General features: G+C 42.1%; 1 protein-coding gene across 3 annotated transcripts in view; it reads right to left on the bottom strand.

Moving 5' to 3' along the window:
- Positions 1-26,496, bottom strand: part of LOC139414864 (DNA (cytosine-5)-methyltransferase 3A-like) — a 76,447-nt gene extending 49,951 nt beyond the window's left edge. Inside the window, exons 1-5 of one of the 3 annotated variants that reach the window (XM_071162444.1) lie at positions 26,318-26,484; positions 25,253-25,381; positions 19,109-19,216; positions 4,333-4,446; positions 4,027-4,143 (exon numbers count right to left, since the gene is read on the bottom strand). In XM_071162444.1, coding sequence (XP_071018545.1) covers positions 4,027-4,143; positions 4,333-4,446; positions 19,109-19,216; positions 25,253-25,306 — 393 coding nt within the window. In that variant the 5' untranslated portion in view covers positions 25,307-25,381; positions 26,318-26,484. Of the gene's footprint in view, positions 1-4,026; positions 4,144-4,332; positions 4,447-19,108; positions 19,217-25,252; positions 25,382-26,317 lie in introns of all 3 variants that reach the window. The other 2 variants (XM_071162445.1, XM_071162446.1) reach the window with 2 other exon arrangements.
- Positions 26,497-26,808: the final 312 nt, after the last annotated feature.

Genomic DNA, 26,808 nt, shown 5'->3' with positions numbered 1-26,808 from the left:
GGCTGCTAGAATCCTGACTAGAACCAAAAAATGTGATCATTTTACTCCAGTGCTCGCCTCCCTACACTGGCTTCCTGTCAAGGCAAGGGCTGGTTTCAAGGATTTACTGCTAACCTACAAAGCATTACATGGGCTTGCTCCTACCTATCTCTCTGATTTGGTCCTGCCGTACATACCTACATGTACGCTACGGTCACAAGACGCAGGCCTTCTAATTGTCCCTAGAATTTCTAAGCAAACAGCTGGAGGCAGGGCTTTCTCCTATAGAGCTCCATTTTTATGGAATGGTCTGCCTACCCATGTGAGAGATGCAAACTTTTGTGCCGTGGTGGAGATCTTTGTGGGCTATACTCGGCCTTGTCTCAGGATGGTTGGTGGTTGAAGATATCCCTCTAGTGGTGTGGGGGCTGTGCTTTGGCAAAGTGGGTGGGGTTATATCCTTCCTGTTTGGCCCTGTCCGGAGGTATCATCGGATGGGGCCACAGTGTCTCCTGACCCCTCCTGTCTCAGCCTCCAGTATTTATGCTGCAGTAGTTTATGTGTCGGGGGGCTAGGGTCAGTTTGTTATATCTGGAGTACTTCTCCTGTCCTATCCAGTGACCTGTGTGAATTTAAGTATGCTCTCTCTAATTCTCTTTTTCTCTCTCTCTGGGGACCTGAGCCCTAGGACCATGCCTCAGGACTACCTGGCATGATGACTCCTTGCTGTCCCCAGTCCACCTGGCCGTGCTGCTGCTCCAGTTTCAACTGTTCTGCCTGTGATTATTATTATTTGACCATGCTGGTCATTTATGAACATTTGAACATCTTGGCCATGTTCTATTATAATCTCCACCCGGCACAGCCAGAAGAGGACTTTTTTTATTTCACCTTTATTTAACCAGGTAGGCCAGTTGAGAACAAGTTCTAATTTACAACTGCGACCTGGCCAAGATACATAAAGCATAGCAGTGTGAACAGACAACAACACAGAGTTACACATGGAGTAAACAATAAACAAGTGTCTGTGAGAGCCAGACATCTTGCTTGTTTGTAGGTGACCAAATACTTATTAAAATAACTCTCAGCTGAAGAGAATATCTGATTGTCTCCTGTAATTCCACAGGCTCTGGCCATCTGGTCAAAATAACTCTCAACTGAAGAGAATATCTGATTGTCTCCTGTAATTCCACAGGCTCTGGCCATCTGGTCAAAATAACTCTCAGCTGAAGAGAATATCTGATTGTCTCCTGTAATTCCACAGGCTCTGGCCATCTGGCCAAAATAACTCTCAGCAGAAGATGGCTAATGTGGAGACAGACCCAGAGGACCCCGATGTCTTTTTAATAACCTCCCCACCATGGATCTTCCCTGGGTTTGAGGAGCTGATAACGTCAGCAGACCGGAGGAGAAGGGCCAATGGGGAGAAAAAGCACCGTCAGAACGAAAACCGGAGAAACAGTCCACAGCAGCCCTTTCCGAGAGCATCCGATTGTGCAACAGACCACAGACAATCACCTGCACATTAGAGACTATTTTGACTGACTCTTCACACCTACTTGCACCAACTCCCACTCGCTCACCTTACATACAGTATACACACACACAGAACATTACCCTCTTATTTTTACTTCTCTTTATTGTTATATTTTATAGAAATGTCTTGATATCGTGTATTTTTTATAAATGTATTGCACTGTTGAGGAGAGCTTGGAATTTTTGGTTGTTTGGTTTGTGATTTCATAATTTTTTGGTGGAAGGTTTGGGATTTGACTAATGTATACCATTTCTATCTTCTTATTTAAAGATTTTGTATTTTATCATTTGTTGACTATTGAACACCTTTTGGTCGGGGGGCAATAAAGTGCAGTTGTATTTTTTTTGCTGAATATTCTTTAGAAATATTTAACTTTCACACATTAACAAGTCCAATACCTCAAATGAAAGATAAACATCTTGTTCATCTACCCGTCATGTCCGATTTTTAAAATGTTTTACAGCGAAAACACAACATATATTTATGTTAGACCACCACCAAATCAAAGGGAAAACACATTTTTTCCAGCCAAAGATAGTCACAAAAGCAGGATTAGAGATAAAATGAATCACTAACCTTTTGAAAATCTTCATCAGATGACACTCATATGACATGTTACACAATACATTTATGTTTTGTTCGATAATTTGCATATTTATATCCACAAATCTCGGTTTACATTGACGCCATGTTCAGAACTGCCTCCAAAATATCCGGAGGAATTATAGAAAGCTACGCCAGATAACAGAAATACTCATCATAAACTTTGACTAAAGATACATGTTCTACATATAATTAAAGATACACTAGTTCTTAATGCAACCGCTGTGTCAGATTTTTAAAAACGTTACGAAAAAAGCCTAACATTGCAATAATCTGACACAGCACTCAGACGTAAAAGTATTTCTCCGCAATGTTGGAGTCAACAGAAATACGAAATTACAACATAAATATTCCCTTACCTTTGATGATCTTTCATCAGAATGTAGTGCAAGTAGTCCTAGTTCCACAATAAATTGTTGTTTTGTTCCATAATGTCCAATACTAGTGTCCAATTAGCTGTTTTTACTATCACTTTCAGCTCACGTGCCCAAAAACTGACTGCTGGTCCAGAACAACTCGCACGAAAACTTCAAAAATATTTAGATATTTTATATATATTTTATATATAATATATTTTCCAGGTCGAATAAACTGGTCAAACTAAGTAGAGAATCAATCTTCAGGATGTTATTATCATATATATCCAATAACGTTCCAACCGGATCATACGTTTTCAGCTGCAGCCAAATGGAACGACGGTGGCACCCACAGAGAAATGCGCCACAGGAAAATGGCATTCTGTCGGGACACTGACTATTTCCCCTCCCATTCGGTCAAAGTTCCCAGCAAATGCTCCATTCCACTTTCTACTGAATGAGGACGTCTAGTGGAAGGCGTAGGAAGTGCTACCAGATCCATATCTTGTTGGGAAAAGAGGGGGCGATGACGTCAAAGTTGACCCACATTCAGAATTTCACTTCTTGTTTGGAAGATTGCCTGACCTATGAGTTCTGTTATACTCACAGACATAATTCTAACAGTTTTAGAAACTTCAGAGTGTTTTCTATCCAATAGTAATAGTATAGTAATAGTAACAGCAATAGTAGTAATATGCATATATTAGCAATCTAGGACAAAGTAGGATGCAGTTCACTATGGGCACGCAATTCATCCAAAGTGAAAATACTGCCCTCTATCCTCAGTTTTAAAACATTAAACAATGAATTTAAAGTACACTTTTAATAAGTGTATTGACTTAAGATATAATAGAAAATCCATCTGGTATTTGAAGTATGTTATGTGAATTTTTGGGATATTTAAGTATACTGTAATATATAAAAAAATATATATATAATTTTTTGCTGCCTAACAAAGTCACACACACACACACATACACCACCCCACCTCCCCTTCCCCAAAACTTGTGTAAATATTGGATAATAAATTGTGCCTTCCTGCATTATACTTATGCTAAAATCTTCATTATATTCTACTGCCATTTACAACGATGTATACAGTACAACTAATACAACTTGGAAATTCATACTGATCAGAATAACAACATGTTTCACTTACACACCAGACATCAGAGCTCAGAAACTCTCTCTCTCTATCTCTATCTCTCTGTCTGTAATTGGTCAGTAGTGAGGTGTGTGATTTACACAGACAACTATTTGACTGAACATATGTTCTAATGAAACACACACACAAACTCTCCCTCCCCTGTCTGTGCAGTTTGAGCAGGTAGTTAATATATTGGGTTGTGAATGAGAAGGCTGTATTGTAGAGGACTGAGACCACAGCTGGCTGCAATACTACACCACTGTATCTGGAACTAGTTAACCTCACATACACACACGTAAGTACTCTCAATCCCTTCCTCTCTCCCTCCTCTCCCTCTCCCTCTCTCTCTCCCTCCTCTTCCTCTTTCTCTCCCTCTATCTCTCCCTCCTCCCTCTCTCTCCTACCTCTCTACTCCAGCAGTTGATCCACTTGTCTCTCTGTCTCCTGCTGATGTAAAAAGGATCTCCAGCCTGAAAGGTCTCTCTGGGAACCGGCCTTCTGCGCAGCCTGCTGCCTTCCCCCTGCACACACACACACGCATGTTAGCTACTTTTGTCTGTCTGTCTGTCTGTCTGTCTGTCTGTCTGTCTGTCTGTCTGTCTGCCTGCCTGCCTGCCTGCCTGCCTGCCTGTCTGTTTGCCTGTTTGCCTGTCTGTCTTTGCTGAATGACCATCTTATTGTTATTCAGGCACGCTAAGTGGAGTCCTTGCCTCCATGTTGGGGTCCTTCGGCTCCAGAGGCTCCATTTTCCGCCTGCCACGTTTCCTGCGAGGGGAGGGGTCAACTTCCTCTGGGGGTGTGGGGGGTGCCATCTCACACGAGTCCTGGAGAGAGAGAGAGAGAGAGACAGAGGTTGAAAAATAAAGACTGAACTTTAACCAATGACCACTAACAAATAACAGGGTTTTAATAATCAGGTGAGTGCTTCTGTGAGTGTGAGAGTTTTAACACCAGACTGAGACTGCCTCATATTAACAACAGCTATTTAACAACAGCTGTTAACAACAGTGTTCAATGAGGCTAGATGATATTAGCACTACAACAGTGTTCAATGAGGATAGATGCTATTAGCGCTTCAACAGTGTTCAATGAGGCTGGATGCTATTCGTGTTACAACAGTGTTCAATGAGGCTGGATGCTATTAGTGTTACAACAGTGTTCAATCAATCAAGCTAGCTGCTATTAGCAATACAACAGTGTTCAAGGAGGCTAGATGCTACTAGCGTTACAAGTGTTCAATCAAGCTAGCTGCTATTAGTGTTACAACAGTGTTCAATCAATCAAGCTAACTGCTATTAGCACTACAACAGTGTTCAAGGAGGCTAGATGCTACTAGCGTTACAAGTGTTCAATCAAGCTAGCTGCTATTAGCGATACAACAGTGTTCAATGAAGCTAGCTGCTATTAGCATTACCTGTTCAATGAAGCTAAATTATATTAGTGTTACAACAGTGTTCAATGTAGCCAGTTGCTATTAGCATTACAATAGTGTGCAATGAAGCAAACTGCTTTTTAGTGTTACAACAGTGTTCAATGAAACTAGCTGCTGTTAGCGTTTCTACAGTGTTCAATTAAGCTAGCTGCTATTAGTGTTAGAACTGAGTTCAATTAAACCTATTGCTATTACCATTAGGCTACTGTGTTAGTACAAAACAGTTTCTAATAAAGCTAACCATGTAATGCTAAAATAGCATGGTGTTTAATAAAGCAAGCCATTCATAAAATCACGACCAAGTTAAACAAGGTGCTAATATTATGCTAGGCTGCTAACAGGCTAGCTGGGTTTAACGATCCTATCAGCTAATCAGATCACTGTGTTAAAACAATAGTATCTAACATGTGACAAATACAATTTGATTTGATAACTAGCATACTGAAACAACACTGTATTTAATGATGCTAGAAGCAAAAATATATGGCTGCTCTAACAGTCTAGCAGTTTTTATAGGTGTCGCTAACAAGCAAGCAGGTTAGTTTATAGGCGTGTCGCTAGCAGGCTAACGGGATAGAAGGCTAACAGGCTTCCAGGCTAACAGGCTAACAGGCTAAGTTTATAGGTGTGTCGTTAAGGAGTCTGTGAGTCCGGAGCTCAAAGGCTACACTAATGAGCTCTCAGAGACTCACAGACCATAATGAACAGGTGAGAAGCTCCATAAAACACATTAAACAGTGGAGACCATGTGCCCCTGGAAACGCACACACACACACACACACACACACACACACACACACACACACACACACACACCACACACACACACACTATCTTTCTCCATTCTCATCTCACACACTGGTACTGGTACACATTGCAGCAAGAAACCTCATGTAAGCTTCCAGAAATATTGCCTATTCTTTAGCTCAGTAGGCTAACAAGGTCTTAGGCAGGTGTATGCCATCTGTAAATATGAATACAATTGTTAAATTACGAGTCTAGATGGTTTAGCCATGGAGAAGGCAGCAACCTTCCCGCTAGCCATAACTGGCTGAGATAATGAGTAGGCTGGACATGCCGATAGATGAGTTCGGATTGGTCTGCCATGTAGCAATCTACTGTCTATAATATGAGCTGGTCAGTATGTGTAGGTAATCCTTTCTAACGCAGATATTTTTGAAAGACCTCACAGAGTAGAACTTCATAATTGTTGCTTTCCACTACCTGGAGGACCGAGTTTTGAAATCAGTGGAATTAGAGTATGATCGCTAAGGAGATGGAGAAAATTCTGGCATTTGATTTGCAAATATATAGTTGAAAAAAGATCACACAGAAGGCTGTGGTATAAAACACCTGTCCGGATTACATCTTCAAACTAAGGGCAACCATGGCCTCCGTGAGAGAGAGAGGGAGAGTCCATCCATGTATACGTGTAAGAGAGTCTAGCAAGCTACAGTCTCAGTTATTACACGCTTCTAATTTTGTCACAAAGTAGTTTTAATTTCAAGTTAAAGTGTACTGTTCACTAGCTAGCTAACGTTAGCTGGTTGGTTAGCTAGCTAACATTACGTGTATGATCTGTGTAGTAATATTATTTGTATCTCAGAGCCATTTGCATTGCTGGTTATATCCTAATGTTAGCTATCTAACATTGAACATGGTTGGTTACCTACCTGCAGATTCATGCAGGGTAGTAATGTTACGAGTTGGGATTATAGTTCATTGTTTAGCTAGCTACATGTCTAAACAAAAGACTACTATTTCAATAGAATGTTTATGATGTCACTGCGACAACTGTTGATAGACGTAGCTGGTAAATTTGCTCTGGCTATCTACTCTGATTTCAGAGCACACTCATCTGTGTGTGCCAGAGCGCAGAATAACTGCCGCATTTCTGAATGTTCAACATGAACATGAATGTGTCAGTAAACGTTGGCAAAAAAGCGTAACTACATTCTTGCCAGCAGCACAGTTGCAGTCACCAACGCTCTGGATAACATAAAAACAGCCTAACCAGCTCTGCTAGGGGGAGTAAAATGGTCAGAGTGAGCTGTTCTCGCATTTGTGTCTGGATGTAGTTAGCTCGTAAACTAGCCAACGTTAGCCAGTTAGCTTGGGTGAATGACTGCTGTTGTTAGGTCAGAACGCTCGGATCAACCCTACTCCTCTGAGAGCAAAAGGCTCTGAGTTTACAAACGGACAATCTGACAACGCTCTGAGTTTAAGAACATCCAGAACACACTCCAGATTAAAAAATATTATTTCGAAATATTTAACTTTCACACATTAACAAGTCCAATACATCAAATGAAAGATGAACATCTTGTTCATCTACCCATCATGTCCGATTTTTAAAATGTTTTACAGCGAAAACACAACATATATTTATGTTAGACCACCACCAAATCAAAGGGAAAACGCATTTTTTCCAGCCAAAGATAGAGTCACAAAAGCAGGATTAGAGATAAAATGAATCACTAACCTTTTGAAAATCTTCATCAGATGACACTCATATGACATGTTACACAATACATTTATGTTTTGTTCGATAATATGCATATTTATATCCACAAATCTCGGTTTACATTGACGCCATGTTCAGAACTGCCTCCAAAATATCCGGAGGATTTATAGAAAGCTACGCCAGATAACAGAAATACTCATCATAAACTTTGACTAAAGATACATGGTCTACATATAATTAAAGATACACTGGTTCTTAATGCAACCGCTGTGTCAGATTTTTTTTTAAACGTGACGGAAAAAGCCTACCATGCAATAATCTGAGACGCCGCTCAGACATAAATATATTTCTCCGCCATGTTGGAGTCAACAGAAATACGAAATTACATCATAAATATTCCCTTACCTTTGATGATCTTTCATCAGAATGTAGTGCAAGGAGTCCTAGTTCCACAATAAATCGTTGTTTTGTTCCATAATGTTTAATACTAGTGTCCAATTAGCTGCATTTGCTACCACTTTCAGCTCACGTGCCCAAAAACTGACTGCTGGTCCAGGACAACTCAAACGAAAACTTAAAAAATATATATTCCAGGTCAAATAAACTGGTCAAACTAAGTAGAAAATCAATCTTCAGGGTGTTATTTTCATATATATCCAATAACGTTCCAACCGGATCATACGTTTTCAGCTACAGCCAAATGGAACGACGGTGGCACCCACAGAGAAATGCGCCATTCCACTTTCTACTGAATGAGGACGTCTAGTGGAAGGCGTAGGAAGTGCTACCAGATCCATATCTTGTTGGGAAAAGAGGGGGCGATGACGTCAAAGTTGACCCACATTCAGAATTTCACTTCTTGTTTGGAAGATTGCCTGACCTATGAGTTCTGTTATACTCACAGACATAATTCTAACAATTTTAGAAACTTCAGAGCGTTTTCTATCCAATAGTAATAATAATATGCATATATTAGCAATCTAGGACAGAGTAGGATGCAGTTCACTATGGGCACGCAATTCATCCAAAGTGAAAATACTGCCCCCTATCCTCAACAAGTTTTAAATTGATCTTCATACTCGTAGTATAAACCAGCCTTTAATCTTGAACTCTTTGGTTGTTTAGTACACAGCCTCACATGTGAATCCTTAAAGAGATGGGTGGGGCTAAAGCTTAAAAAACCCTGAATGTTCTGCTAGACAGGTAACTCTTTATCCACAATATAGCAGGGGGTGTACAGCCATAACACATGTGTTTTGTTGCTGGCATGGCATCCCTAAACTTTCTAATCTTGTCAATGAAAAAATCATTAAAGTAGTTGGCCATATCAGTTGGTTTTGTGATGAATGAGCCATCTGATTCAACGAATGAGTTTGCCTTTTCCCCCCAAAATGTTATTGAAGGTGCTCCAAAGCTTTTTACAGTCATTCTTTATGTAATTTATCTTTGTTTCATAGTGTAGTTTCTTTTTATTCAGTTTAGTCACATGATTTCTCAATTTGCAATACGTTTGCCAATCAGTTGTGCAGCCAGACTTATTTGCCTTTCTTATCCCTCTCAACCATAAAATGATTAAATTCCTCATCAATCCACGGCGATTTATCCATTTTTACAGTCATTTTCTTAATGGGTACATGCTTATTAGTAACTGGAATAAGCAATTTCATTAATGTGTCAAGTGCAGAGTCTGTTTGCTCCTTTTTACACACCACGGACCAACACATATTCTTTACATCAACAACATAGGAATAACTACAAAACTTCTTGTATGACCTCTTATACACAATATTAGGCCTTTGTTCAGAGGAGACTGTGTGAATCAGGCCTTCATGGTCGAATTTCTGCAAAGAAACCACTACTGAAGGATACCAATAATAAGAGGAGACTTGCTCGGGCCAAGAAAGATAAGAAATAGACATTAGACTGGTGGAAATCTGTCTGATGAGTCCAAATTTGAGATTTTTTGTTCCAACCGCCGTGTCTTTGTGAGACGAAAAGTATGTGAACGGATGATCTCTGCATGTGTGGTTCCACCGTGAAGCATGGAGGATGAGGTGTGATGGTTTGGGGCTGCTTTGCTGGTGACACTGTCAGTGATTTATTTAGAATTCAAGGCACACTTAACCTGCATGGCTACCACAGCATTCTGTAGTGACAGGCATCTGTTTTGTGCTTAGTGGGACAATGACCCAACACACCACCAGGCAGGAAACAAGTGCCCAGCATATGTGGGAACTCCTTCAAAACTGTTGGAAAAGCATTCCAGGTGAAGCTGGTTGAGAGAATGCCAAGAGTGTGCAAAGCCATCATCAAGGCAAAAAGAGGCTACTTTGAAGAATCTCAAATGTAAAATATATTTTGATTTGTTTAACACTTTTTTGTTTACTACATGATTCCATATGTGTTATTTCATTGTTTTGATGTCTTCACTATTATTATTACTCTACAATGTAGAACATTTTAAAACTAAAGAAAATCCTTTGAATGAGTAGTTGTGTTCAAACTTTTGACTGGTAGGGGATACTGTATGTGGAATGGTACTGTATGTTCCTAACATAGGAGATCATCAAACACTTAGTAAGAAGAGGTATATATAGAGAGAGATGGAGAAAGAAAGGGGGAGAGAAAGAAATACAAGAGAGAGAGAGAAAGAGAAAAATACGAGAACTAAGGACTGATCATCGGAATCCCCATAAATGGAGAAAAATTTCCCCCCAATAACTACTGTGCGATATGACTCAGCAGCAACATTGGGAATATTCTCTGCGTTATCATTAACAGCAAACTCGTACATTTCCTCAGTGAAAACAATGTACTTTTTACCAAATTAGAGTACAACAGACCACGTATTCACACTGCACACCCTAATTGACAAACAAGAAACCAAAACAAAGGTCAAGTCTTCTCATGCTTTGTTAATTTCAAAAAAGATTTTGACTCAATTTGGCATGAGGGTCTGCTATACAAATTGATGGAAAGCAGTGTTGGGAAAAAACATACATTATAAAATACATGTACACAAACAACAAGTGTGCGGTAAAAATTGGCAAATAGCACACGCATTTCTTTCCACAGGGCCATGGGGTGAGACAGGGATGCAGCTTGAGCTTCACCCTCTTCAACATATATATAAACAAATTGGCAAGGGCACTAAAACAGTCTGCAGCACCCGGCCTCACCCTACTAGAATCTGAAGTCAAATGTCTACTGTTTGCTGATGATCTGGTGCTTCTGTCACCAACCAAGGAGGGCCTACAGCAGCACCTAGATGTTCTGCACAGATTCTGTCAGACCTGGGCCCTGACAGTAAATCTCAGTTAGACAAAATTAATGGTGTTCCAAAAAAGGCCCAGTTGCCAGGACCACAAATACAAATTCCATCTAGACACTGATGCCCTAGAGCACACAAAAAACGATACGTACCTTGGCCTAAACATCAGCACCACAGGTAACTTCCACAAAGCTGTGAACGATCTGAGAGTCAAGGCAAGAAGGGCCTTCTACGCCATCAACAGGAACATAAAATTTGACAAACCAATCAGGATCTGGTTAAAAGTACTTGAATCAGTTATAGAACCCATTGCCCTTTATAGTTGTGAGGTCTGGGGTCCACTCACCAACCAAGAACTCACAAAATGGTACAAACACCAAATTGAGACTGCATAAAGAATATAAAACACCAAATAATGCATGCAGAGCTGAATTAGACCGATACCCGCTAATTATCCAAATTCAGAAATTAGCTGTTGAAATTCTACAACCACCTAAAAGGAAACGATTCCCAAATCTTCCATAACAAAGCCATCACCTACAGAGAAACCTGGTGAAGAGTTCCCTAAGCAAGCTGGTCCTAGGGCTCTGTTCACAAACACAAACAGACCCCACAGTGGCAGAATACCTGACCAACTAGAAAGAGAATAGACGCCACAGAGCCCCAGGACAGAAACAGGAACACATTTAGACCCAACCAAATCATGAGAAAACAAAAGGATACGTACTTGACACATTGGAAAGAATTAACAAAAAAAGAGCGCAAACTAGAATGCTATTTGGCCCTAAACAGAGAGTACACAGTACACGCACAATACCTGACCACTGTGACTTTATTTATTTATTTGTATTTCACCTTTATTTAACCAGGTAGGCAAGTTGAGAGCAAGTTCTCATTTACAACTGTGACCTGGCCAAGATAAAGCAAAGCAGTTCGACACATACAACAACACAGAGTTACACATGGAGTAAAACAAACATACAGTCAATAATACAGTAGAAAAATAAGACTATATACAATGTGAGCAAGTGAGGTGAGATAAGGGAGGTAAAAGGCAAAAAAAGGCCATAGTGGCGAAGTAAATACAATATAGCAAGTAAAACACTGGAATGGTTGATTTGCAATAATGTGCAAAGTAGAGATAGAAATAATGGGGTGCAAAGGAGCAAAATAAATAAATAAATAAAGTAGGGAAAGAGGGAGATGTTTGGGCTAAATTATAGATGGGCTATGTACAGGTACAGTAATCTGTGAGCTGCTCTGACAGCTGGTGCTTAAAGCTAGTGAGGGAGATAAGTGTTTCCAGTTTCAGAGATGTTTGTAGTTCGTTCCAGTCATTGGCAGCAGAGAACGGGAAGGAGAGGCGGCCAAAGGAAGAATTGGTTTTGGGGGTGACCAGAGAGATATACCTGCTGGAGCGCATGCTACAGGTGGGTGCTGCTATGGTGACCAGCGAGCTGAGATAAGGGGGGACTTTACCTAGCAGCGTCTTGTAGATGACCTGGAGCCAGTGGGATTGGCGACGAGTATGAAGCGAGGGCCAGCCAACGAGAACGTACAGGTCGCAGTGGTGGGTAGTATATTGGGCTTTGGTGACAAAACGGATGGCACTGTGACAGACCTCATCTAATTTATTGAGTAGGGTATTGGAGGCTATTTTGTAAATGACATCGCCAAAGTCGAGGATTGGTAGGATGGTCAGTTTTACAAGGGTATGTTTGGCAGCATGAGTGAAGGATGCTTTTTTTGCGAAATAGGAAGCCAATTCTAGATTTAACTTTGGATTGGATATGGTTGATGTGAGTCTGGAAGGAGAGTTTACAGTCTAACCAGACACCTAGGTATTTGTAGTTGTCCACATATTCTAAGTCAGAGCCATCCAGAGTAGTGATGTTGGACAGACGGACAGGTGCAGGCAGCGATCGGTTGAAGAGCATGCATTTAGTTTTCCTTGTATTTAAGAACAATTGGAGGCCATGGGAGGAGAGTTGTATGGCATTGAAGCTCGCCTAGAGGGTTGTTAACATAGTGTCCAAAGAAGGGCCAGAAGTATACAGAATGGTGTCGTCTGCATAGAGGTGGATCAGAGACTCACCAGCAGCAAGCGCGACATCATTGATGTATACAGAGAAGAGAGTCGGTCCAAGAATTGAACCCTATGGCACCCCCATAGAGACTGCCAGAGGCCCGGACAACAGACCCTCCAATCTGACACACTGAACTATATCAGAGAAGTAGTTGGTGAACCAGGCAAGGCAATCATTTGAGAAACCAAGGCTGTCGAGTCTGCCGATGAGGATGTGGTGACTGACAGAGTCAAAAGCCTTGGCCAGGTCAATGAATACGGCTGCACAGTATTGTTTCTTATCAATGGCGGTTAAGATATAGTTTAGGACCTTGAGCGTGGCTGAGGTGCACCCATGACCAGCTCTGAAACCAGATTGCATAGCGGAGAAGGTATGGTGGGATTCGAAATGGTCCATAATCTGTTTGTTGACTTGGCTTTCGAAGACCTTAAAAAGGCAGGGTAGGATAGATATAGGTCTGTAGCAGTTTGGGTCTAGAGTGTCTCCCCCTTTGAAGAGGGGGATGACTGCAGCTGCTTTCCAATCTTTGGGAATCTCAGACAACACGAAAGAGAGGTTGAACAGGCTCGTAATAGGGGTGGCAACAATTTCGGCAGATAATTTTAGAAAGAAAGGGTCCAGATTGTCTAGCCCGGCTGATTTGTAGGGGTCCAGATTTTGCAGCTCTTTCAGAACATCAGCTGACTGGATTTGGTAAAAGGAGAACTGGGGAAGGCTTGGGCGAGTTGCTGTTGGGGGTGCAGTGCTGTTGACCGGGGTAGGGGTAGCCAGGTGGAAAGCATGGCCAGCCGTAGAAAAATGCTTATTGAAATTCTCAATTATAGTGGATTTATCGGTGGTGACAGTGTTTCCTATCTTCAGTGCAGTGGGCAGGTGGGAGGAGGTGTTCTTATTCTCCATGGACTTTACAGTGTCCCAGAACCTTTTGAGTTTGTGTTGCAGGAAGAAAATGTATGTTAGAAAAAGCTAGCCTTGGCTTTTCTAACTGCCTGTGTATATTGGTTTCTAGCTTCCCTGAACAGCTGCATATCACGGGGGCTGTTCGATGCTAATGTAGAACGCCATTGGATGTTTTTGTGTTGGTTAAGGGCAGTCAGATCTGGAGAGAACCAAGAGCAATATCTGTTCCTGGTTCTACATTTTTTCATGCTTATTTAAGATGGTGAGGAAGGCTTTCTTTTTTAAATAACCAGGCATCCTCTACCGACGGGATGAGATCAATATCCTTCCAGGATACCCCGGCCAGGTCGATTAGAAAGGCCTGCTTGCTGAAGTTTTTCAGGAAGCGTTTGACAGTGATGAGTGGAAGTCGTTTGACCGCTGACCCATTACGGATGCAGGCAATGAGGCAGTGATCGCTGAGATCTTGGTTGAAAACAGCAGAGGTGTATTTAGAGGGCAAGTTGGTTAGGATGATATCTATGAGGGTCCCAGTGTTTACAGCTTTGGGGTGGTACCTGGTAGGTTCATTGATAATGTGTGTGAGATTGAGGGCATCAAGCTTAGATTGTAGGATGGCTGGGGTGTTAAGCATGTTCCAGTTTAGATCGCCTAGCAGCACGAGCTCTGAAGATAGATGGGGGGCAATCAGTTCACATATGGTGTCCAGAGCACAGCTGGGGGCAGAGTGGTCGATAGCAGGCGGCAACGCAGAGAGACTTGTTTTTAGAGAGGTGGATTTTTAAAAGTAGAAGTTCAAATTGTTTGGGTACAGATCTGGATAGTAGGACAGAACTCTGCAGGCTATCTTTGCAGTAGATTGCAACACCGGCCCCTTTTCCGTTCTATCTTGTCTGAAAATGTTGTAGTTAGGGATGAAAGTTTCAGAATTTTTGGCAGAATTTGCTAAAGCAGTGAATAAAACAAATTTAGGGAGGAGTTCTCTAATGTTAACATGCATGAAACAAAGGCTATTACGGTTACAGAAGTTATCAAAAGAGAGCGCCTGGGAAATAAGAGTGGAGCTAGGCACTGGATGTGAATACAGTGGAGGTAAACCTAGGTATTGAGTGATGATGAGAGAGATATTGTCTCTAGAAACATCATTGAAACCAGGAGATGTCATCGCATGTGTGGGTGGTGGAACTAATAGGTTGGAAAAGTATAATGAGCAGGGCTAGAGGCTCTACAGTGAAATAAGCCAATATTCACTAACCAGAACAGCAATGGGACAAGGCATATTGACATTAAGGAGAGGCATGCTTAGTCGAGTGATCATAAGGCTCCAGTGAGTAGTGAGGTTGGTTGGGGTAACGGCGATACAGACAGCTAGCCAGGCCATCAGTAGCAAGCTAGCATAGGATGCAGGTCTGTCACCTCGTACGTTTCCGTCGGTAGATTAGTGGGGTTCCGTGTGGTACAGGGGATCAATCCAATTAGAAAAATAGATATAGTTATAGTGACCCAAGAAAAATTGTCCGATAGATCTATTCAGATAGCAGCCGATAAGACAGCTAACGATTAGTGGTATTCAGGTAACATCGCGACAGAGGGGCCAGTTGGATAACTCCCTCGGGCAGATAACGTCGGTAGTCCAGTTGTGAAGGCCCAGTGGTGCTCCGCGTTGGCAGTAAAACGGGTCCGGATAGGTGATTGTAGCCCAGGAGTGGCTGATGGAACTCTTCAGCTGGCTAGCTCCGGAATAATTTATGTTTGCTCCGGGATTGACGTAAGCCAATAGTCACACGGATAGCAGCTAGCTAGGAAAAATAGGTCCGGTATGTTCTGGTCTGAGTCGCGTTGTACAAAACTGGCAATAGATTTTCGAACTAAAGGATAGCTGATGACCACAAACCGTGGTTAGCTGAATACTAACGTTAGCCAGTAAACTGGATAGCTTCTGGCTAGCTTCTGGCTAGCTTCTGGTTAGCTTCTGGCTAGCTTCTATTGTGGATTTCAGATTTGAGGTAAATAATACTTTTTTTAAATTGGTGAGGCGGGTTGCAGGAGAATGTTTTGAAGTTGAGTTTTTGGAAAAGAAAATATATAAAAGATATGCGAAGAAAGGTGTAAATATATATATATATATACGGGACACGACAAGACGAGGACAAAGGACGTCTGACTGCTATGCCATCTTGTGACTGACCCAAACTTAAGGAAAGCTTTGACTTTGTACAGACTCAGTGAGCATAGCCTTGCTATTGAGAAAGGCTACTGTAGGCAGACCTGGCTCTCAAGAGAAAACAGGTGTTCACTGCCCACAAAATGAGGTGGAAGATGAGCTGCACTTCCTAACCTCCTGCCAAATGTATGACCAGATTAGAGACACCAGCGATGAACAAACACCATTGTAAATGCAACCCATATTTAAGTTTATTTATAATAATATTTGATATGTCTCTATTCCTCTGAAATGTTTGTCAATGTAATGTTTACTGTAAATGTTTGATTGTTTATTTTACTTGACAACATAAACATATGTTTCCCAATAAAGCCCTTTGAATTGAGAGAGAGATAGAGTCAGACTGACAGACAGACACAGAGAGAGAGAGACAGACTGACAGACAGACACAGAGAGAAAGAGACAGACTGACAGTCAGACAGAGAGAGACAGACAGACTGACAGACAGACACAGAGAGAGAGAGAGAGAGAGAGAGAGAGAGAGAGAGAGAGAGAGAGAGAGAGAGAGAGAGACAGACAGACTGACGGACAGACAGACACAGAGAGAGAGACAGACTGACAGACAGACACAGAGAGAGAGACTAACAGACAGACACAGAGAGAGAGCGACAGACTGACAGACAGAGAGAGAGAGAGAGAGAGAGAGAGAGAGAGAGAGAGAGAGAGAGAGAGAGAGAGAGAGAGAGAGAGAGTGAGAGAATAATAATATTAATTAAGCTACCAGGGCTGAATCTACAGCAGACAGAGAATACACTATCTTCAGCTTATACTTTATCCCATCTCTCATTCTCTCTCATTCTAACCCTCGACCTCCTCTCATCACCACTTCCTGTTTTGCATTGAAATGTATCACTGACCTCAATCTACATTTACACTGGCAGCATGAGAGAGTGTTCTGTACTGAATAAGAGAGAGAGTGTTCTGTACTGAATAAGAGAGTGTTCTGTACTGAATAAAAGAGAGAGAGTGTTCTGTACTGAATAAGAGAGAGAGAGTGTGTTCTGTGCTGAATAAGAGAGAGATTGTACTGTACTGAATAAGAGAGAGAGAGAGAGAGAGGGGGAGAGAGAGAGAGAGAGAGAGAGAGATAGTGTTCTGTACTGAATAAGAGAGAGAGTGAGTGTTCTGTACTGAATAAGATATATTCTGTACTGAATAAGAGAGAGATTGTAATGTACTGAATAAGAAAGAGAGTGTTCTGTACTGAATAAGAGAGAGAGTGAGTGTTCTGTACTGAATAAGAGAGAGAGTGTTCTGTACCGAATAAGAGAGAGAGTGAGTGTTCTGTACTGAATAAGAGAGAGAGTGTTCTGTACCGAATAAGAGAGAGAGTGTTCTGTACTGAATAAGAGAGAGAGTGTTCTATACTGAATAAGAGAGAGAGAGAGTGTTCAGAACTGAATAAGAGAGAGTGTTCTGTATTGAATAAGAGAGAGAGTATGCTGTACTGAAAGAGAGAGAGAGAGTGTTCTGTACTGAGAGAGAGAGAGTGTGTTCTGTACTGAAAGAGAGAGAGTGTTCTGTACTGAAAGAGAGAGTGTTATGTACTGAATAAGAGAGAGAGAGTGTTCTGTACTGAATAAGAGAAAGATTGTACTGTACTGAATAAGAAAGAGAGTGTTCTGTACTGAATAAGAGAGAGAGAGTTCTGTACTGAATAAGAGAGAGATTGTACTGTACTGAATAAGAGAGAGAGTGTTCTGTACTGAATAAGAGAGAGAGTGTTCTGTACTGAATAAGATATATAGTGTTCTGTACTGAATAAGAGAGAGAGTGTTCTGTACTGAATAAGAGAGAGAGAGTTCTGTACTGAATAAGAGAGAGATTGTACTGTACTGAATAAGAGAGAGATAGTGTTATGTACTGAATAAGAGAGAGAGTGTTCTGTACTGAATAAGAGATATAGTGTTCTGTACTGAATAAGAGAGAGAGTGTTCTGTACTGAATAAGAGAGAGAGAGTGTTCTGTACTGAATAAGAGAGAGAGTGTTCTGTACTGAATAAGAGAGAGAGTGTTCTGTACTGAATAAGAGAGAGAGTGTTCTGTACTGAATAAGAGAGTGTTCTGTACTGAATAAGAAAGAGAGTGTTCTGTACTGAATAAGAAAGAGAGTGTTCTGTACTGAATAAGAGAGAGAGTGTTCTGTACTGAATAAGAGAGAGAGAGAGAGAGAGAGAGAGAGGGAGAGGGAGAGGGAGAGGGAGAGAGAGAGAAAGAGAGAGAGAGAGAGAGTGTGTGTTCTGTACTGAATAAGAGAGAGTGTTCTGTACTGAATAAGAGAGAGTGTGTTCTGTACTGAATAAGAGAGAGAGAGAGAGAGAGAGAGAGAGAGAGAGTGTTCTGTACTGAATAAGAGAGAGAGTGTTCTGTACTGAATAAGAGAGAGAATGTTCTGTACTGAATAAGAGAGAGAGTGTTCTGTACTGAATAAGAGAGAGAGTGTTATGAACTGAATAGAGAGAGAGAGAGAGAGAGAGAGAGAGAGAGAGAGAGAGAGAGAGAGAGTGTGTGTGTTCTGTACTGAATAAGAGAGGGAGACAGAGAGTGTGTGTTCTGTACTGAATAAGAGAGGGACACAGAGAGTGTGTGTGTGTGTGTGTGCGTGCGTGTGTGTGTGTGTTTTATTTTTTCCTTGTAGTGACCAGAAGTCCTCACAGGGATAGTAAAACAGATTAAATGTGGACAAGTGGGGCCGGTCCCTACAAGGAAAAAAGCTATTTTACATTTAGGTGTTAAGTTTAGCGTTAGGATTACAATTAGGGTTAGGTTTAGGGTTAGGTTTAGGGGTTTGGTGTTAAGGTCTGGGTTAGGTTAAGGGGAATCAATTGCTTGGTCCCCACAGGGATAGTAAAACAAAAGTGTGTATGTGAGAGTGTGAGTGTGAGTGTGCTTGTGTCTGAGCAGCCTGACAGATCCCCATTCAGACACAACCTACGAGCTGGAATTTAGTCATCAAAGCTGCACAAGGATTACACACACGCACACACACACACACACAGAACCTGAAGACGTTCAGACAACCAGGGTTCAATACACTGTCGGTCACACACACACCTCAGAGGAAAGAGGGAGGATAAGAGAGGAGAGAGAACGGTGTTGATGACTCACAGAAAGAGTGTGGTTGTGTTGTCTGTTGGGTCTATCAACTCTGCAGAGTGCGGGTGGGCTGGCTAAACTCCCCTCCTCTGGGCCCACATAGACCGCTCTGTCTTCACTCTGTCACAGACACAACACTATTATTACAGACACAGCACTGTTATTACAGGCAACACTGTTATCACAGACACAACACTGTTATTACAGACAGCACTGTTATTACAGACATGGCACTGTTATCACAGACAACACTGTTATCACAGACACAACACTGTTATTACAGACAGCACTGTTATCACAGACACGGCACTGTTATTACAGACAACACTGTTATTACAGACACAGCACTGTTATTACAGACACAGCACTGTTATTACAGACAACACTGTTATTACAGACACAGTACTGTTATTACAGACAACACTGTAATCACAGACACAACACTGTTATTACAGACACAGTACTGTTATTACAGACAACACTGTAATCACAGACACGGCACTGTTATTACAGACAACACTGTTATTACAGACACAACACTGTAATCACAGACACAACACTGTTATTACAGACAACACTGTTATTACAGACACAGCACTGTTATTACAGACAACACTGTTATTACAGACACAGTACTGTTATTACAGACAACACTGTAATCACAGACACAACACTGTTATTACAGACACAGTACTGTTATTACAGACACAGTACTGTTATTACAGACAACACTGTAATCACAGACACAACACTGTTATTACAGACACAGTACTGTTATTACAGACAACACTGTAATCACAGACACAACACTGTTATTACAGACACAGTACTGTTATTACAGAAACAGTACTGTTATTACAGACAACACTGTAATCACAGACACAACACTGTTATTACAGACAACACTGTAATCACAGACACAACACTGTTATTACAGACACAGTACTGTTATTACAGACACAACACTGTTATTACAGACAACACTGTTATTACAGACACAACACTCTGGTACAGACACAACACTGTTATTACAGACACACCACTGTAATCACAGACACAACACTGTTATTACAGACAACACTGTTATTACAGACACAGCACTCTGCTACAGACACACTACACTGGTACATACACAACACTGTTATTACAGACACAGCACTGTTATCACAGACACAACACTGTTATTACAGACGCAGCACTGTTACCACAGACAACACTGTTATTACAGACACAGTACTGTTATTACAGACACCACTGTTATCACAGACACAACACTGTTATCACAGACACAGCACTGTTATTACAAACAACACTGTTATCACAGACACAGCACTGTTATTACAGACATAACACTGTTATCAGACACAACACTGTTATCACAGACACAGCACTGTTATTACAGACACAGCACTCTGCTACAGACACAACACTGTTATCACAGACACAACACTGTTACCACAGACAACACTGTTATCACAGACGCAGCACTGTTATTACAGACAACACTGTTATCACAGACACAACACTGTTATTACAGACATAACACTGTTATTACAGACACAACAATGTTACTGCAGACACAACACTGCTATCACAGACACAACACTGTTATTACAGACACACACTGTTATCACAGACACAACACTGTTATTACAGACACAACACTGTTATTACAGACACAACACTCTGGCACAGACACACCACCGTTACCACAGATACGGCACCGTTATCACAGACACAACAATGTTACTACAGACACAACACTGTTACGACAGACACAACACTGTTATTACAGACACAACACCCTGGTACAGACACAACACTGTTATTACAGACACAACACTCTGGTACAGACACAACACTGTTATTACAGACACAACACTCTGGTACAGACACAACACTGGTACAGACACAACACTGTTATTACAGACACAACACTTGGGTACAGACACAACACTGTTACTACAGACACAACACTGTTATTACAGACACAACACTGTTATTACAGACACAACACTCTGGTACAGACACAACACTCTGGTACAGACACATCACTGTTACTACAGACACAACACTGCTATCACAGACACAGCACTGTTATTACAGACACAACCCTCTGGTACAGACATAACACTCCGGTACAGACACAACACTGTTATCACAGACACAACACTGTTATCACAGACACAACACTGTTTTACAGACACAACACTCCGGTACAGACACAACACTGTTATTACAGACACACACTGTTATCACAGACACAACACTCTGGTACAGACACAACACTGTTATCACAGACACAACACTGTTCTCACAGACACAACACTTTTATCACAGACACAACACTCTGGTACAGACACAACACTGTTATCACAGACACAACACTCTGGTACAGACACAACACTGCTATAGCAGACACAACACTGTTACGACAGACACAACACTGTTATCACAGACACAACACTGTTACTACAGACACAGCACTGTTATTACAGACACAACACTGCTATCACAGACACAGCACTGTTATTACAGACATGCCCCTCTGGTACAGACACAACACTGTTCTCACAGACACAACACTGTTATCATAGACACAGCACTGTTATTACAGACACAACACTGCTATCACAGACACAGCACTGTTATTACAGACATGCCCCTCTGGTACAGACACAACACTGTTATCACAGACACAACACTGTTATTACAGACACAGCACTGTTATTACAGACATGCCCCTCTGGTACAGACACAACACTCCGGTACAGACACAACACTGTTATCACAGACACAACACTCTGGTACAGACACAACACTGTTATTACAGACACAACACTCCGGTACAGACACAACACTGTTATCACAGACACATCACTGTTACTACAGACACAACACTGTTATCACAGACACTCGGGTACAGACACAACACTCGGGTACAGACACAACACTCGGGTACAGACACAACAGACACATAAATATGTTACAGATACACAACCAGAGGTTTCACTGCAGAGCCCTCTGACGTGGCTGATTAGTGAATGCCAACATCAATACACTGTGGGTTCCCTTTTAGAGTGTTTTGTATGTTTCTATGAGAACAACAGCTAGTGGTGCATAAACATTGTATGTGGCCCTTTCCTTTATCTGTGACTGGTTGAAAAACGAAGGAAAGAAGAGAAGGAGGAACCCGACGAATAAGAAAATCTCTCTCTCAGCTGTGATAGTGGAATGGTTGCTAAGGAGCAGAAACTGCTTAGCAACCGTCTCCAGAGCTGCTGTGCTGACTAAACCTCTGATGTCACTTCCCTAATGATCAGCATAGAAACCACCCAGGTAACCTATGACCCCCCCCATCCGCTAACACACACACATGCGCGCACACCCTCCCCTCCCCATCTCTCTCTCTGTCTGTCTGTCTCTCTCTCTCTCCCTCCCTCCCTCCTTCCCCCTCACTTTTTTTTTGTCGCTCCCTCCCCCTCTCTCTCTGTCTCTCGCTCTCTCTCACCCCCTGCTTTCGCCCTCACTATCTTTGGTCTATTTTGATCTTTGGCAGGTTATTTAGGGCTGCCGTTGTTGCTAAGCAACCAGACGGGTAACTGGGAGACAGCAGGAAAGTCCCACTGCCGCAGACAGACCCGAAAATACCTCCTCGCTCTCTCTGTCTCCCATCCTCTGTCTGTCTCTATTTCAGCCTCCTCTCTCTCTCTCCCTCCTCTCTTTCTCTCTCCCTCCTCTCTTTCTCTCTCGCCCCTCTCTCTCTCTCTCTTTCCCATCTCTCTTTCTGTTTTCCTTCACTGTCTCTTCCTCCTCTCTCTTGTGTGTACAGTACCTACAGTATGTACAGTATGGTAGTACAACATCTCATTCCCTTTCCCATTAGGAACACCTACACTTTCCATAGACTGACCAGGTGAATCCAGATGAAAGCTAGCATCCATTATTGATGTCACTTGTTAAATCCACTTCAATCAGTGTAGATGAAGGGGAGGAGACGGGTTAAAGAAGGATTTTGAAGCCTTGAGACAACTGACACATAGATTGTGTGTGTGTGCCATTCAGCGGGTGAATGGGCAAGACAAAATATTTAAGTGTCTTTGAACAGGGTATGGTAGTAGGTGCCAGGCTCACCAGTTTGAGTGTGTTAAGAACTGCAACACTGCTGGGTTTTTTACACTCAACAGTTTCCTGTGTGTATCAAGAATGGTCCACCACCCAAAGGACAAGCCAACTTGACACAACTGTGGGAAGCATTGGAGTCAACATGGACCAGCATCCCTGTGGAATGCTTTCGACACCTTGTAGAGTCCATGACCCAAAGAATTGAGGCTGTTCTGAGGGCAAAAGTGGTGCAACTCAATATTAGGAAGGTGTTCCTAATGTTTTATCCACTCAGTGTATTTTGTTGCCTATTTAGCTGGATCTACATACATGGTGACAGATATGGCAGCTCTGTTTCTAGCTCCTAAGCAACTACGCAGTATTTAGTTTTTTGTGGTGAAGGTAGGAAACAACATCCTCAACACTGGGGCCCCACAAGGGTGTGTTCTCAGCCCTCTCCTGTACTCCCTGTTCACCCATGACTGCGTGGCAATGCACGTCTCCAACTCAATCATCAGGTTTGCAGACAACACAACCATAGTAGGCCTGATTACCAACAATGACAAGACATCCTACAGGGAGGAGGTGAGGGCCCTGGGAGAGTGGTGCCACGAAAATAACCTCACTCAACGTCAACAAAACAAAGGAGCTGATCGTGGACTTCAGGAAACAGCAGAGGGAGCACGCCCCTAACCACATCGACAGGACAGTAGTGGAGAAGGTGAAAAGCTTCAAGTTCCTCGGTGTACACATCACTGATGATCTGAAATGGTCTACCCACACAGACAGTGTGGTGAAGAAGGCGCAACAGTGCCTATACAACCTCAGGAGGCTGAAAACATTTGGCCTAGCCCCTAAAACCCTCACATACTTTTACAGGTGCACAATTGAGATTATCCTGTCAGGCTGTATTACCGCCTGGTATGGCAACTGCACCGCCCACAACCACAGGGGTAGTGAGGTCTGCACAGCGCATCACCGGGGGTAAACTACCTGCCCTCCAGGACACATACACCACCCGATGTCACAGGAAGGCCAAAAAGATCATCAAGGACATCAACCACCCGAGCCACTGCCTGTTCACCCCGCTATCATCCAGAAGGCGAGGTCAGTACTTGTGCATCAAAGCTGGGACCGAGAGACTGAACAACAGCTTCTATCTCAAGGCCATCAGACTGTTAAATAGCCATCACTAGCCAGCTACCACCAAGTTACTCAACCCTGCAACTTAGAGGCTGCTGTCCTGTATACATAGACTTGGAATCACTGGTCACTTTAATAATGGAACACTTGTCACTTTAATAATGTTTACATACTGCTTTACTCATTTCATATGTATATACTGTATTCTATTAGACTATTTTAGTCAATGCCACTCCTACATTTCTCATTCTAATATTTAGATATTTATTAATTGCATTATTTTACTTTTAGATTTGTCTTGTTATGAATTGTTAGATATTACTGCACCGTTGGAGCTAGGAACACAAGCATTTTGCTACACCGCAATAACATCTGCTGAAAATGTGTATGTGACCAATAACATCTGCTGAAAATGTGTATGTGACCAATAACATCTGCTGAAAATGTGTATGTGACCAATAACATCTGCTGAAAATGTGTATGTGACCAATAACATCTGCTGAAAATGTGTATGTGACCAATAACATCTGCTGAAAATGTGTATGTGACCAGTAACATCTGCTGAAAATGAGTATGTGACCAATAACATCTGCTGAAAATGTGTATGTGACAAATACAATTTGATTTGATTTGATTATTTGAACTATGCCTTTATATTGTGTGTGTGTGCATATTAGTGTGTCTGTGTGTGTGTGTGTGTGTGTGTGTGTGTGTGTGTGTGTGTGCGTGCGTGCGTGCGTGCGTGCGTGCGTGTGTGTACGTGCGTGCGTGCGTGCGTGCGTGCGTGTGTGCGTGCGTGCGTGCGTGCGTGCGTGTGTGTGTGTGTGTGAATGCAGAATGGTTAGTGAGCGATGTAAATAAATAACTGTTTAATTATTACACAAATACAGAAACACTCGCAGCCCTCACCATGTGTGTGGTGGGGTCCTCTGATGGTGGCAGTGTGGTAGTGTTGGACGGCATGGTGATGCTTGGTAACCGATTAAAATATTAAAACTGTCTCCGTAGCAACCAGGTGAGTCCCCCTTCAGTCCTCTCCTGACAACGAGAAAAACACAAAAACTTAGTTTAATATAAACGGTTAGTTTAGTATAAACAGAATCTAAGACGCACACCAGACATCTGTCTGTCTGTCTTTCTCTCTGCCTGCCTGCCTGCCTGTCTGTCTGTCTGTCTGTCTGTCTGTCTGTCTGTCTGTCTGTCTGTCAGTCTGCCTGTTTCTGTCTGTCTGTAAAAAGATTATCTATTTAGAGATGAGTACAGGATATGACATCATCACAGAGCTCACATCCATCTGACAACAGCACATACCATACTATGCAGTGTGTGTGTGAACCACACCACCTTAACTCAAAGTCAACTCACCACAGAGACAAAGACAGTTTCTGTAGGTCACACACAGTATAGTATGGTATGTTCTGTTTTAATACTACACAGTATAGTATGGTATGTTCTGTTTTAATACTACACAGTATAGTATGGTATGTTCTGTTTTAATACTACACAGTATAGTATGGTATGTTCTGTTATAATACTACACAGTATAGTATGGTATGTTCTGTTTTAATACTACACAGTATAGTATGGTATGTTCTGTTTTAATACTACACAGTATAGTATGGTATGTTCTGTTTTAATACTACACAGTATAATATGGTATGTTCTTTTTTAATACTACACAGTATAATATGGTATGTTCTTTTTTAATACTACACAGGCTACAATATCCAACTAAATCAGAGAGGAGGCAATAAAACCGGATCCGTGTTGTTGTTGTTCCCCTGCCTGCAAGAAGCTCTTATGGGGCAGGTACAGCGGCCACGCGCCCCTAGACAGAATGCACCCGTTAACCTCGACAGGCAGGCACGCGCCCCAGCGTCAGTTCCGTGTGCCTGCATCTGGAGGAAAACCCGACTCTATCGGACCGCCGCGAGACTAGCAGACTTCCATTGCGTGCAATCATTATTTTCTTACCGGAGGAGATGTCCGGTTTGTCTTGAACCAAATAAAACTCCTCAAGTTCACGCGCCGTTGCCTTGTATACGGTACACATCTGCACGCGCACAGCGGAACCGATCCAGGCTTTCTCCGTGCTTTATCCCCGGCCTCCTCTCTCTCGCTCTCGCGCTCTCTCTGCCTCCCTCCCTCTCTTTCTGAGCTGCAGAGGAGAGGTCGCAGCAGCGGATAACGTCTCCGCCAGGTCCTAGAGTCTGTAATCTGATAACCACTAGAACCTTATGTCCTCACATGGAACATATGTTGGTCTCTACCCACTTACCCACTAACCTAGAACAAGGTCCGGGAGGCCTCCCTTGTGTTCACGTTTTGTTTTTTTGCCATAGCACTACACAGATGATTAAAATCATCAAAACTTGATGATGAGTTGGTTATTTGCATTGTACTGCCTGGGCACCTTAGACATACTGTTTTATCCATGTACTGTATGTAGTGTATTCTAGTCAAGT

This window comes from Oncorhynchus clarkii, chromosome 8 (genome assembly GCF_045791955.1).
Source record: "Oncorhynchus clarkii lewisi isolate Uvic-CL-2024 chromosome 8, UVic_Ocla_1.0, whole genome shotgun sequence".
In the NCBI taxonomy this organism is placed as follows: Eukaryota; Metazoa; Chordata; class Actinopteri; order Salmoniformes; family Salmonidae; genus Oncorhynchus; species Oncorhynchus clarkii.
This window is presented reverse-complemented; position numbering and strand designations above follow the sequence as displayed.